Source organism: Halyomorpha halys, unplaced genomic scaffold (genome assembly GCF_000696795.3).
Source record: "Halyomorpha halys isolate HHAL.00 unplaced genomic scaffold, Hhal_1.1 Scaffold469.1, whole genome shotgun sequence".
In the NCBI taxonomy this organism is placed as follows: Eukaryota; Metazoa; Arthropoda; class Insecta; order Hemiptera; family Pentatomidae; genus Halyomorpha; species Halyomorpha halys.
The window spans coordinates 1,295,785-1,310,448 of NW_027114062.1; the positions used below are offsets into that span (position 1 = coordinate 1,295,785).

The window sequence follows — 14,664 nt, forward strand, 5'->3', positions numbered from 1 at the left end:
AACTGATTCACTATGCAAAAACATTCCTCTTCATTTCCTGCGCAGTAAAAAATACCGACACCTCTGTATCACATTTCCTCGAAGGCATGAAGGCAGGACCCCGGCCCCTGAGGGGAGAAATCAAATGGTACAGGTACCTATAAATCAGTCTTTAACTCCTCACGTAAGAAAATCAAATTGTAAATTACTTTATACATATTCAAATAGTCGGGGCTAATAACGGGAATAAATTACAATATAATGTTAATATAAGCCTCTCTGAGGCCGATGAATGGGACGCTCTGAGATCGTCTTCTATAGGACTTTTTTTTTTATTTATATCGTTTAGGTTGGTCTTTTGGAGCAGCTTAAAATCAATCAGAGCGGAAATAAGGGGGGTTTTACAATTGAAGGGTTTGGGACAAGAAAATGATTAGACACATACTTGTCCTATGGAGCAGTTTAAAAAAATTCTAAAATTCTTATTAAATGTTTTATATATTTTATTATTAATAGATGAACATATCTGAATAGATAAACACAGCAAATAACTTTAAAGAGAAGCAAAACAGCATTTTGCCTACAATTTTATTTGTTTTCAAATTTTTGGCTTGTCGCATTCTTGCCAAAAGCCATTCAATTATAAAATTCACACATTTTTGGGAAACTATATCTAATTTGCACGCACTGGATTGGACCACTTATTGTGAAGTCAAAACTATTAAACTAATATATTCATTAAATTTATTTCAAGAGCTTGTAAAAAAAAATTGTGTACACTTAAGAGTTAAAATTGATAAATCTGTCTCGGTCAACAAATTTCGTGTTATTGCATAAATTTTTGTTTTTGACACATCGGAAACAAATTGTAATACTAATCTGAGAAACTATACTGCTATGCATAGATTTACCAAATGTTTTGCAAAAAAGAAAAAAATAATAATAAATAAATAATGTCAATACTATAAATTCCAGTAATTTCATGCATTTTCATTTTTGACTCATATCACATTTCTTTATGAAAAACATTATCTCAGGAACTATGTGATGTATAGATGTCTATTAGTTCTCAAATTGAAGGAAGGCAGACCTACTATATAGTATTTTATGATTATCTTTTTATGAAGTAGCTGTTTTCTAACGTAAAGACGTTTATTAGCTCTTAAATTATTACCTATTTTTTTAAAGGTAGATAAATATAATTTAATCTACTGAATTTATTGAGTAAGGTTTTTTGAAAGCTAGCTTTCGATAAATCTTTGTTGATTTCTAGATCCTAGATTTTTACAAATAACACAATTTATACATTACTAATTTAACGAAACATTACTTACTAGGCCTGAGAAAATTAATAGTTATTGGTGGTGATTGACTTTTTTCATTCTTATGATTAGACTGTTACTCTGATATATATAATGGAATTAATTAAAAAAGATTTCGATGCGTGTCCAACATCTTTACAGAATTGAAAATTCAAAAGCTCTATGATACAGGAGAACGTATAACAACTCTCCTTTGGTAAAATCCAATACACTAATTGTTTATTATGGTTATTCTAAAAATTTCATTTCAACGTATTAAAAAAAAAATAAATGGTCGTTCGGAAAGCATACGGAACCTAATGAATCAAATGGAAACGATGAGGGGGAGGGGGGACAATCAATGTGCCATAAAACGGGTATATTTGATAGGTAGCAATCAAATAACAGGTTGCTTTGACTGTCAACCCAAAACAGTTCCCCGATATTTTATTATCAAACACTATTTCAATGAAACATTTTTTATACTTTTTCATTGATTCTGGCCCGTTTCTATTTCAATGTATTCATCAATGTTTCTATTTCTATTCAATCATATCACCTGGACCATATATTAGAAGAGTCGGTTTTTAACTTTTCCAGAACACCAAGCAACAAATCCTTATTTCTTGTTATTTTGATTAACTCGTTTTGTTTATAAATTTTTATCTAGTTCAGTTTCACCATTTTTTTTTTTTTTGTAAATGATGATTTAAGATGAGATTTTGCAAAGTAACGTAAAAATTAAAGGTGTAATATGTGTAAAATAATTTTCTCAGAGTTTAGCAAATGATGTCACGATATGACATCCTGAAAAAATAGTATCATTTTAAATTTTCTTTATTTATGTTTTGGCAAGATGTAAAGAAAGAAAAAAATTGTAAAGTTAATTTATAAACATACCAATAATAAATACTACCAAAAGTATTTAAAGATGGTATTTGATACCATTAAATTATGGTTTAATAGTTTAGAAAAAGAAGCAATGGGTGGTATGAGCAAGAGATCAAAATTTTTGTTTTGTTTTGTTTGTTTCGTATTTCTTATTTGAATTTGGAAGAAATAACTAGAGTATTGAAAACTTATATAAAAACTATTGCTATATTTTATCTCCAGCAAATAAGTAAGAATTTAAAAAAAGATTAATAATTTTTATTTGAAATCCTGGCATACTTTTCCTTATTAGTTAAGTTTTCTTCTTCAATTACTTCTCCTCAGTGAAACGATTTATTTTCGACGTCGGATTGGGCCCTCTGCTACTGCTGGAATTTCTAATTTCCTCCATTTCCTACCTTTTAATTTCCTTCCCAGCTCCTCGATCTCTCAATTTAGTGAAACCATTTTGGAACAAATCTGGAGACAGATTTGTGAAAACAGACGGGATTCCTATGCAAATTAACTAAATAGAAATTCCAAACCATCATAATTAGCTGTAATTTAAATTCTTAATTTTCACTATAATATTAGTGTCTTGGTGTTGAGAATGTGAGAGTTCTTGAAATTTGGAAGAATAGGTGCTGTTTAGTTAGAGGGACAGCTTAAGAGATGATATTTGGGACTTCTATGCCAAGACAAGAAACATAGTAAATATTTTTTAGGCCAAACTAATAAATACAATTTACCAAATGAACTTCACATTTTAACAGCTATCACCTTCCCCAAGGTATATGACGTTTATCACGTTTTGAAATGAAAAAAATCAGAATTGTTTAAATTTGGACCAAAGAGCATTGTTATACCTATAATGGTATTTCGAAGTATCCATCTTATTTATATCTAATTCTTACAGTGTAAAACGGAAAGATATGTCTGTAGATATGAAAATGATTTATCAACTCTAAAAAACTATTCAGAGCATTTACCGTATTTATTGTAAAAAAGAGCCTGGTAACTGGAGACCAACATTTCTTGCAATTCCATCTTTTGTTGTCTAGTTCCGCATTCTACCAAACTTCGACAGATATTCGAATCATGGAAAAGACATTCCAAAAACCACTATTTTTATTTTGCACAAAATTTCAGGTTTTCGACAATTTCGCACTTTTTGAGTTTTTTCTGTACAAAATCGCACGTTTTACACTTTTTGGACTAAATTTTGATTTTTTTAGGATAAGAGTTAGTGCTTGAACTAAATTTCTCATATTATACGCATTTAGGCATATGTATATAAATTTTTTTTTTCCTTTCTTATTTATACATTAAAATTGATAGATTTGAGAAAAGCAGTGCATTAACACATGAAGAATCGAATTAAAACTTTAAAAAACAAGTAAACACATGTGGAGAATGTTCTTGGAATTATAGTAGTTTCGAGTAACTAAATAAATATATAAATATTCCGTCTGGGATAAACTTGTAATATAAAACTTATCATTATTATTGTTTTTAACTTAAGATTCCCACTCTGCCTCAAACTTTTCATTCTTCTGTTCGACATCGTTGTGAACAGTGGGATTTTCATATTTTATATTATTATATTATACTACCTATTTGTTTAAATAAAAAACAAATAAAAAATCAATTGATCTTATCAAAATGACTGGACCTATCCTGATTAATCAAATTATTTAAAGTTTATCTACATTGACCTATTATTATTGTTAGTTTTTTAGCTCTTATCTAAATACACAATTGAAAAAAAGTGGATGAACATGAACAAAGAAAAACAAATTTGATTGGAAGAATATTTTTAGATACTCCTTTGTACATAATGCGTTGCATTTTTCCAAAACTTATAATGGAGGTAGAAAAATTTAATTCCAGCCATAATAGTAGGAACACAAAATCAAAAATAAAATTAGCAAATTTAAATTTTAGGTGTTTAATCAGAGTAATTATTTATGTATGTTTGTATTAATGTAGAGGGTATTTAGTGAGTTTAGATTGATTTAAATGAAGTTAGATAAGCTTTTCAAGTTTTTATATGATAAATTAAACTATCAAGTTGATGATTATTGCAGGATTTGAGTTTTTTATAAACATTTTAAGTTTTTACTGCACGATTTTGTGTTTTTTATTCCACATGAATGACGCATCTATCAATATTTGTTTTGGCAAATGTAAAGAAAGTTAAAAGCTATATATATATATGTATGTGTATGTAATTTAATCTTTTAAGTTTTATGTGATATTTAAAGAAAATTCTTATGATACTTCTAGATACCCCGAGTCCAGATTGGCCAAACTGTTCAACGGCTCCATACCGATAGTCTTGGACTCCTTGAAGCAGCACTACTTCATCGACAGGGACGGAGGGATGTTTCGCCACATCCTCAACTTCATGAGGAATTCCCGGCTTCTGATACCAGACAACTTCCCAGACCTCGAGCTCCTGCTTGAAGAAGCCAGATACTTTGAGATTCAACGTGAGTATTTTTATGGTTAATTCATTCTAAAGAGAAGATAATATATTTCATACTTTTTATTATTTGTAATTTACACGGTATTTACAAACACCGCATTCTTGAGAATGTTGAGGTGTATCGAGCTACTATTATTGATTAAATTTGAGATACAAATTATGTTTGCAAAACATTTTGATTTTTTTTTTCACTTATCTTAAACTTTGATTAAAGAAAATTATATCTATCGCCGATACTCATTTGTTACGCTTTACCTGTCTTGTGGGCTTTACTTAGCTTTTATCTAGCCTATTATAATAACTTCAATTTAGCCGTTAATACGAAATTATTAGTATAATTTTTTTTTAAATACATAAATACCGCAGAAGTTCACTTACCATTACTCCAAATGGGATAACATTGTTCCACTAAAGTTAAAGTTCAGTTTGGCTGAGTGTGGCACACCAGTGGCAGAAAAGCTGAGTTGAAAAATAATCCTAGATTTTATGGTATTTTGCTTTCTTTACCTGTCATTTTGTTTTAAGAAGGATGCTTCAAATATTTATTGTAAGATTTATTCTTCTCCTAGGGTAAACATTGCACTTAAAATTATTTAGAGAAATTAACTGTGATCTTTTGACATGTGAACTTCAAATGCCAATTTTCCAGAAAATTACTAAGAATTACAAATTTTCATGTCATTGTGTATTCTTGTATCTTAATCACTATTCGGTACCATAAGAGTAAGATTTCTTAAACAATTGATACAGGGTTCATTTTGCAATAATTATATTCAGAAACATCAATGGAGTGGTATAAAACAGATTGCCCTCTTTTAGTAAATAATTCTGTATTCTATTAGTTTATTTATATTTATTAATTATTATAATACTTTTTGTTGCTTTGATTCATTTATAGCTTATTAGCAAACATTTTAATTAATCATCCAGAAGGATTGCTATTTATATTCTCATTTGTCGGTGACTCTGTGTAGTTTATTGAGTAATATTACTTTTTTGTTGGATTTTTTTTTTGTTTCTATTTTTACTGGTTTGGAATTGACTATAGTGGTAATAGACCAATCGTCTCCTATTCAAACCCGTAAAATTAAAAGGTACCGATCAAACCCTCATGAATTGATTAATAATTAAATAGTAAAGAGTTATTTTTTTTAAACTATTTACTATCAACATTCATTTTCAATACTCATTTTGTCGTCAAATGAAAAAACTGCTTGAAAAAGAACATTCAGATTTTGTGTTTAAAGAACTATGATATTTCATGGAACTAACGGATTGCCGTTTACAAATTATTTTAGTAGAAAGATACTAAGCGGAAAATGATTCCGGTGAAACAGGCGCCATTTGTATAATTATGTAGATGATTTTGAGAATGAGTTCTTCGAACCTTCGATCTAATAATATAATGCGATATAATAATTGAAAGATATCCTGAGGCAATATTTCAAGGCATAGATATATTTTTTTTTTTTTTTTTTTTTTTTTTTTTTTTTTTTTTTTTTTTTTTTTTTTTTTTTTTTTTTTTTTTTTTTTTTTTTTTTAGTATTTAAGATCCCAGGGCCAAGACTAGAAGAGGGAGAGACAAAAGGGGACACTTACTCTGGCCTGAATTTAGGGGTGACAATTTTGAAGCGAAATCTATTTTATTTTTAGGTTAATTATTTTTTTTTTATAATTCATTTATTGTTATTTACAACCGTATAAAAATATATACAACAAGTAAATTTGCTGTAGGAGACACAGTGACATGATACATACATGTGGAGAATCTACCCATTGATAGAACCCCAATAACATTTCTATAGGAGATCTCGAGGCTATCTTCTTTTTAGACGCCTAGGAGGATTATTAGGTAATGAAGGATAAGCCAGGTGAGAAACAAGTGGATTTGGGTGGTTGGGAAATTTATCATGGAAGAAATGGTATCTGGTTCTGGCCAAATCGGCAACACATGGGACAGTGAAGTCCTGATATTGTGACTTGATTTGTGACAAAGTAAGGAGCATTAAGAATTTTATGAAGGATTTTGAACTGTAAGGATTGGATTCGGAAGGAATTTGATGGTTTAGTGGAGCCCCAAAGCTCAACTCCGTATGTCCAGAATGGCCTTATAATAGTCATGTATTGGATTGGCAATTTAGACTGTTTGTCTAGTAAACGTTGTAATAGTCGGAATCGACGAGCAGTTTCCTGTCTTTTCATTCTTGTATGAGGATTCCAAGTCAGTCGTTTGTCCAGCTGTAGTCCTAAGTAACGGATCGGTTCGACAGGAATAAGTGGGGTATTATTAAAGGATACTGTAGGTCAAGAGATCATGGGTTTACGACGAAGGGTAAATGTGATTTTATTAAGTGGGATTTATTGGAATTAATTTTAATCCTCCAATTTTGGCATCATTCTTCAAGGGTGGTGATGTGGGATTGGAGGGTTTGGGATACAATGTAAGGATCATTGTTCACTGACGATAGACATGTGTCATCGGTATACGTGGTGAGGATAGTGTTAGGATGGGTTGGGATGTCAGCTGTGAAAACTGTATAAAGCATAGGACTAAGGATGCTACCTTGGAGTACCTCAACTGAGTACCCAAACTGATAGGTTAATTTAGAAAATATTTTCAACTCAATTTTAATTATAATTGGAAAAATGAGCGGATCAAAGTGCTATGTAGCAAAAATGTTTTAGAAAAATATTTTAATAACTACTTTCTACATAGCATCTTATTTCATTTGTCTAAATCTTGTTGAAATTCGGTTTAACTAGAAATGAAATAAGTGTAAGAAAAATAATGCTCTGAATTTAAATTTTCTTAGATTCATATGATTTTTGGATAACATATTTATCCAATCATGTCTTTCATTATCAGATACCTATTTACGTATAAAACAAGTCAAATGAAAAAGTCATACAATTCGATGAAACTATTTACTACTCGGATGGTCAGAAATTTCCTCCAAGTAAACCAAGAAATGGCCTACAATGAAGCCAAAGTATTAACCGAAAACATATGTGATATGTAACATATCTAAATGAGATTCTAATTTTTAAAAAAATGATTAGATGTAATAAAATTGTAACCGATGAACGCTGCGAAAATTAAGCGTCCAACGTCCACAAAAAACTGTCTTTATGCTGTCCCTCTTAAAAATAATTTAAAGAGTGTAAATGGAGTTGAGTATCAGGTTTGAAGTACTTGAGAAGAATTTCACTCAATCTCCTGGATAAAATTATAGTAGCCTCTATCATTCGTGAACGTGTGTTATCCCTGGTGTCCTAACTAATACCTAATAAAATGAATATTAATATAGTAAATAAATATATTATAATGCAGTATTAATAATACTTATAAAGATATGTCTATTTCCTATGAGCTTCATGAGAGAACACTTTTGACTCAAATTCAATGTTATAAATAATTTCAGAGCAAAATGGAAATTTTTTTTAAGTTGAAACATTTAGAAAATATATTAGCCAATTCGAAAATTTTAATCAATGAAATTATAATAAGTAATTTCATTGATTAAAATTTTTATTATCTATTAATATAATGTTAGAAGTGATTATATTAATAGATAATAAAAATTTTAATCAATGAAATAATTGTTATTGTATTCCGTGAGGCATAGAATTTCCGATTTAATTTGCAAATAAAAAGGAAACAAACACTGTCATCCAATACTCGGGAAGTGAAATTTAAACGAGAGGGATTGCTAAAACTGAAACAAGGGCAAATAAATGAATATAACTGATCATTTCATTTAGAATTCAAAATATATATTTACTTTGAGCCATTCGATATTTCATTTTCGGTTCAGTGAGCTAAAAACAAAATATTTGCTCCAAATTTTTAAATAATTTATTTTATTTCTTGAGTATGATATTTCTAAGCCTGGTGGTGACTTAATTGCTATTTACTTTAAGGGAAATAAAGTAGAATGCTGCGCTCAGCCGAGTACAAAAGATGCATAACGTTAAAATAACACAAACAATATTTTTAAAAAACAATAAAAATAACTATTTTAAAACAGTTCGAAAACGATACCCAGGTAAATAAAATAAAAAAATTATTCAGAGTTACTACATTATGTTAGATCGCCCAATTCTGTAAGTCATTAGCAAAGAGAATTTGAACCCTAGATTTTATAAAACATGGGCTCCTCCACCGATTGGTGGGCACATATGCTGAGTTTCCCTAATTTCGAATAAAATTACATAAAAATCAAATAAAACAACTTACCATCACAATCCAGAGTCCTTCCATTCCATTCACATGCTTGTTCCCCCCCCCCCCCCTTTGCATTTAAATATCGGAAAAGTATTGTTATAATAAAGATTAATATAATATTTACTCTTACGATATTTTTCAACTCGAACAGTCCCGATGAAGCTCTAAAAAAGTGGGGTAAAGAAACGTCGGCAAATAATGTTGTTAATTATATTTGTTTCCTTCGTTCACACCCCCGACCATCTCCTTCATAATTAAAAAAATTAAATTAATTTCCTGATTCCATACTGATTACTAATTAGCTATCAGGTGTTTGTTTAAGAAGTACTTCCCTCGACTAACAGGGCATACCAACATTGCTGATGTCTTGGAGACTGAATTGGCCCCTCAATATCGAAGTACCAAAAGCTCCGATAATACTGGCATAGGATATATTGTGAATAATTCTTTCAACACCTTCTGTCAGAACAATGCTGTACAGGTTAAATTCATAATATTGACAAAGTTTGCAGCTTTACGCATCTGAATAATATTTACTCAGGTTAACAGAAGCCAAACGGATTGAGGGACATGGGGTAGACCGTTGTTCTAGGCTGCGCACAAAAAGATGCATAATATTAAAAAGAAAGAAACAGCCTTACTATTTTAAAACAGTTCTTCAACCATAAACTAGTGTTAAGTACGTTATATAAAGGATTAATCAATGTTATCAATAAATTAATAGAAATATAGTGACCCTGAATATTTACATTAAATTCTATATTGCAAGAAGATAGTTGATCGTTTGAAGTAGATAAGAGGAAGATAGTCCGGATGGTGGTCAATTAAGATATCAAAAGAAGATATCAATAGTAAAAGAAGACTATTTATTGTTAACCAACGTTTTTTCAATCAGACAGCCCTGGCAAAGCCTTGCAAACGGGGCGAATTGTTGTTCACAATAAATAGTTTTCTTTTACTATTTGAATACCTTTATTGATCGTCTCCCGGACTATCTTTCTGCAATTAAATTATATACTTTGGAGAAGAAGAGTTATGAGTGCAATTTCAGATGTGCAAATAGAAATATAAAATACTATTTTCCTCAAAGAAATGGTGAATGTTCACACTAACACAATGAGATTGAGGTTGCAATGCAAGGTTTTTTTTTTTATGTTCACTTTCTGATCTCAGTGCTTCGAGTTAAACATCTAAGGTCCAGATACCTCTCAGGTTATTTACTTCTATATTATTTACTTTAGATTATCTTATATTTCCAAAAATGTTCTACATTATGTTATATAAATTATTTTTTCAAAAAAACTTGATAGAAAAACAAACACGATCTGGTTATTCAGAAGTCGTCCACGAATGTAGGGAATTTCAATTTATCTTGATAAATAAATTTAAAAAAAAAAAGGTACAAACGTCATTGTACATAGTTGTAGAAGAAACATTACCAACTGCGTGAATTGCTTCTGGTAAATATAACCCAGATGATATCACTGTGTGGAATAAGAAGGGCGCTGTAAGAATGTACCCCTAAAAATCGAAAAACACTGCTCCGACGATCTTTGGAGGTGTTTACCGAAACGTAGCTGCGAAGAGCAGGTCAAGACTTGATTATCTGAATTTGAAAGGACGTCATTGGATAGATGTGTGTAGGATTGGTGGGCTCGGCATCGAACCTTCGCCTTTTATTATTAGAAGAAATGTTGGATGAGAAAACAATTAAAATTTCTAGAAATATTAATATTATGAAGTTACCTCTGTTTACTGTTAGTTAAAAAAAAAAGTTTAATAAAGATTCTTCCATGGTCTTCTTAAAAATTTAAATGCATTTGTATTAACAGAAAATAGATTTTTTTAAAATTCAGGTCGATTATAAGCCAATTGAATGAATAAATTTTAATGTCCGTGTTTTTCATTAAGTTTCTAATATTACGAATTAAATAATTTACCCATTATAAGATCCTGGTTTTATTTATTTATATATTTTTTGTTTTTGTACATTTATGAATCATTAAAGTGGACAATTTTTTTGTTTCCGTGTTTATTTTTTAGTACACTTATAGGAGCAGGCAGAAATATTGCAGTACTAACTGCAATGAAATTCAGTTAGATATACCTTTCATATGAAAAAATAATATGTTCGATAGCGATTAAAAACAAAAAAAAAAAAGGGAGCCTAAAAAAGTCCAGGTTAGGGATTTCCTTTCAACGGTCCATTGTTTTGATCTAATTAAAAAGGACGAAGGGCTAGGGGTGGGGGGTAGCTAATTTAACGAGAAACATAATACGTATTATGACGAGGCAGCGCTGGAGGGCTTGTTTTGTTTGGACCGTTCCAAAAATGGTGGTGGTGGTGGTTGCTGGCCAAACAGCCCTCCACCCATTAGCCTTACACAAACGGTCGCTCCCATTAGCTCTAGCCCCGGGGGGTGTTAGCTCTGTTTTTAATGGGAGGGTGGGGATAATCCGGAACTCTTCTCAAAAATGTAAAAACCAAGGCCCTCCGCTTGAATCCAATAATTGTAGCCTCATGAAGGTAGGATCGATGTCCTGTATCGGTCCTTAAGTTTAGTTTAAATTAAATAGGGATTATAAAATACCGCTGATTTTTTTTCTCATTCATACTGCAGGAGATTATTCTGAAAGTAGTGTATTTCTTGCATTATCCAGGCAACAGAAGAAATATATTATCAACAATATTTAAAATATTCATTTAGTGGATATCCAACTAATTTAGTTTTTCTAATATTATTCAATTTATACTTTCTATTCTAACCTTAACACTTGTTTTTGATAAGGTTATAATAGAGTATATTTGTTGGAATTGTGGAGTACATCAAAAAACGATACATGAAGTTCCACTCCCAGTTACTGACAGTTAAAGAGCAGGTGATCTACAACTTGGGAAACCCAATCTCAACCCGATAGTACAAGAGCCCAAGAGGAGAAAAAAGGCAGTTATTTCACCCCAATTTTTGATTACTTTAATGAAAAATATGTATAATTACTAGTCAAAATTGATGAGTCTGCCAAGTATAGGTAGGGAGAATAAAAAATGGCGGCTGTTTCAAAGCGATAAAAAAACTAATTTTTCATTCGGAGCACTATATCTTAAAAAGCAGGAACAACACAAGAAAACCTAAGAGTACGTCATTTAAAGAAGAGTAAATTTGCTAAAATATGAGCCCTAATAGAGTTATTTACGTTAAATTGTTTTCGAGATATAGCTTTTTAAAAAGCAACCATTTCATAAAAATATTGTATGGGACGTACTAAAAGATCAGTAGTTAGTGAATTTATTTTGAAAAATTCATATCTCAAAAATTATTTGACATACAGATGTCTATTAACACTCAAATTAAAACTAGTTTAACGAGCTATAAAGTAGTTTATCATGTTTATCTTCGTAGGAGTAATAGTTTACAGTAAATGTGCTAAGATAAATTGATTTATAGTTGTTCGGACAAATTTTCATTTGCCAAATTTATATTCATATGTGAATATCATAAAAACTACTACTCCTACAAAGATAAATATAATTAACTAATTTGTAGTAAATTTAACTAGCTTTAATTTGAGCGCTGGCAGACATCTGTACGTCTAATGGTTTCTGAAATAAAGTTTTTCATAAATCAAACTTATTGTCCGAACAACTATAAATAAATTTATTTTAGCAAATATCATGAAAACTACTATTCCTACGTAGGCAAAGGTTATTACACTTCTTTATAGTCCATTAAACTAGCTTTAATTTGAGTGCTAATAGACATTTGTACATCACATAGTTCCTGAGATATAGATTTCTCAAAATAAATTAACTTACTACTAATTTTTCTGAAGATTTTTAAGAAATTTTGCTTTTTAAAAAGCTATATTTCAAGAACTATTGGACGTAAATAGCTCTTTTAGGGCTAATATTTCAACAAAATTACTCTTCTTTAAATAATGTTATCTTAGATTATCTAGTGTTGTTGGTAGTTTTTAAGATATAATGCTCCGAATGAAAAATCAATGGTTTTTTTAAGGTTTTGAAACAGTCACCATTTTTTAATCCCTCTATCTATACTTTGCAGACCCATATTGTGCAAAAATATGCTCCGGGTTGCAAAATTAGGAACCTGTGCACTCAAATTTTTTTATAAACGATTCAATATCACCCAATTAGCAGTTTCAAGCGAAGTCGCTCATTGCAAAGTGATCTGTTTTGTTGGTCATTTCGTCGCATACTTCATCTTTAACGAAGAAATAAATAAAAGTAATTATGAGACTACACTGTGGTCAAATTTTAGAACAGTTTGTCATATGGGAAAGAAATCTTCGTTCATAGGTCTTAAATTTATTATTTTTTTTTAATTTAAAAAAAGACCAGTGGCACGATGAGAGGGCTTCATTGTTGAAATCTTGAAGATTCCAAAACCCCCTATTCTTTCCCCGTTGGATAAGTTTCTTTTTATGCATTTAATCCTTATTTACGTAATGTTTTAATTGTAATAGTTATTAATCTTAAATTTTACTGTATTCATTTTAGTTTTTTTAATAATTAGTTGAAAAAATCCTTTTTTTAAAAAACTTCTTTTTTTTTGTTATATAATGTTGATATAAATGTGCTCAATTATCTCTACTACTTATTGTATTTGACTGTGATAGACTTTAATACTCATTAATAAATAAAATAATATATTAAAAATCTAAAAAAAAAAAGGTCCAAAAATTATATTTCATGTGACAAATTATTTGTTTCATTAATTATTTATTATTATTATTATTATTATTATTACTTTGTTTATATTCGAATATCAATTTTAACCTATCAAATCAGCAGATGGTCTTACAATGAATGAAATAATTGACGTGAGGAAAGATAATCCCCAACAGCACCGTTTGACTCAGTTTCCTTGATTAGTAAAGAAGTTCTCCCATCCGACGTCTTTTTAGTTTTCAGGTATTCATGGGGTACTAATTTAAAAGATTTAAATTCTGCCAAGAAAACTCAGAACCAAGATTTTATCCCCACATGTGACAATGCATGACAATGTAGAATTTGTGGTATCATCCGAACACTACTTGTGAAAATCGGATACGGAGTATTTATATTTATATTTTATATTTTGGTATATACCAGAAAAAGAGCCCGTTAAGGCTGCCACCGGTTAATGACAGAAAATCCGGGTCCACTACTAATCACAACTTCAATTATACGTTACACTTTTTACTAGGTGACTTACCCTCATATTTCCTTTACCAGGATAATCATAATGCTTCAGATCACTTCGAATGATACTCGTTCTCAAACAAGAGCAATAGTTTCAAGAAAAAACTAGGGGGTATATCTAGGTATTTTTTTTAAACTAAAGAGTTATCAGGTTTCGAGACCATATTAATGAGCCCTGGAGTTGGTATGAAGACGACCTCCCGGGGTCTTCTTAACAAGCTTCGAGCCAGTAGGGGGTAGCATTGGATAGTGCAACAATAAATCGGTTGTTTTTTTTAAGTTACAGATTTTCTTATTAGTATTCATAGTTCACGAATATAAACAAAGCTATATTTAGTTATAAAAAACGAATACCTGTTGTTCGTGATTTCTGTCTGAACATAATGACGAAATCCAAGTGACAGGCGTACTTATCAGAAACCACCCCCTGCGGATTGCCCATTTATTAAGAAAATTTATGGCTAGACCAGAATTATTAGTTTTTATAAACTAAATTATTTTCTATGAGTGATGTTGGGGAAGTCTCACGGGCGTAATAAAAATATAAATATAATTATAAGTATAGAAAAAAATCTTTTAATCGTTCAAATAAATCAAA

The 14,664-nt window shown here is 30.2% G+C and overlaps 1 protein-coding gene across 2 annotated transcripts in view; it reads left to right on the top strand.

Annotated features, from left to right (window-relative positions):
* twz (BTB/POZ domain-containing protein twz) overlaps positions 1–14,664 on the top strand; it is a 172,167-nt gene that overhangs the window by 146,530 nt on the left and 10,973 nt on the right. For both annotated transcript variants that reach the window (XM_014424426.2, XM_014424425.2), the window contains one exon: positions 4,437–4,642. In XM_014424426.2, coding sequence (XP_014279912.1) covers positions 4,437–4,642 — 206 coding nt within the window. The remainder of the gene's footprint in view (positions 1–4,436; positions 4,643–14,664) is intronic.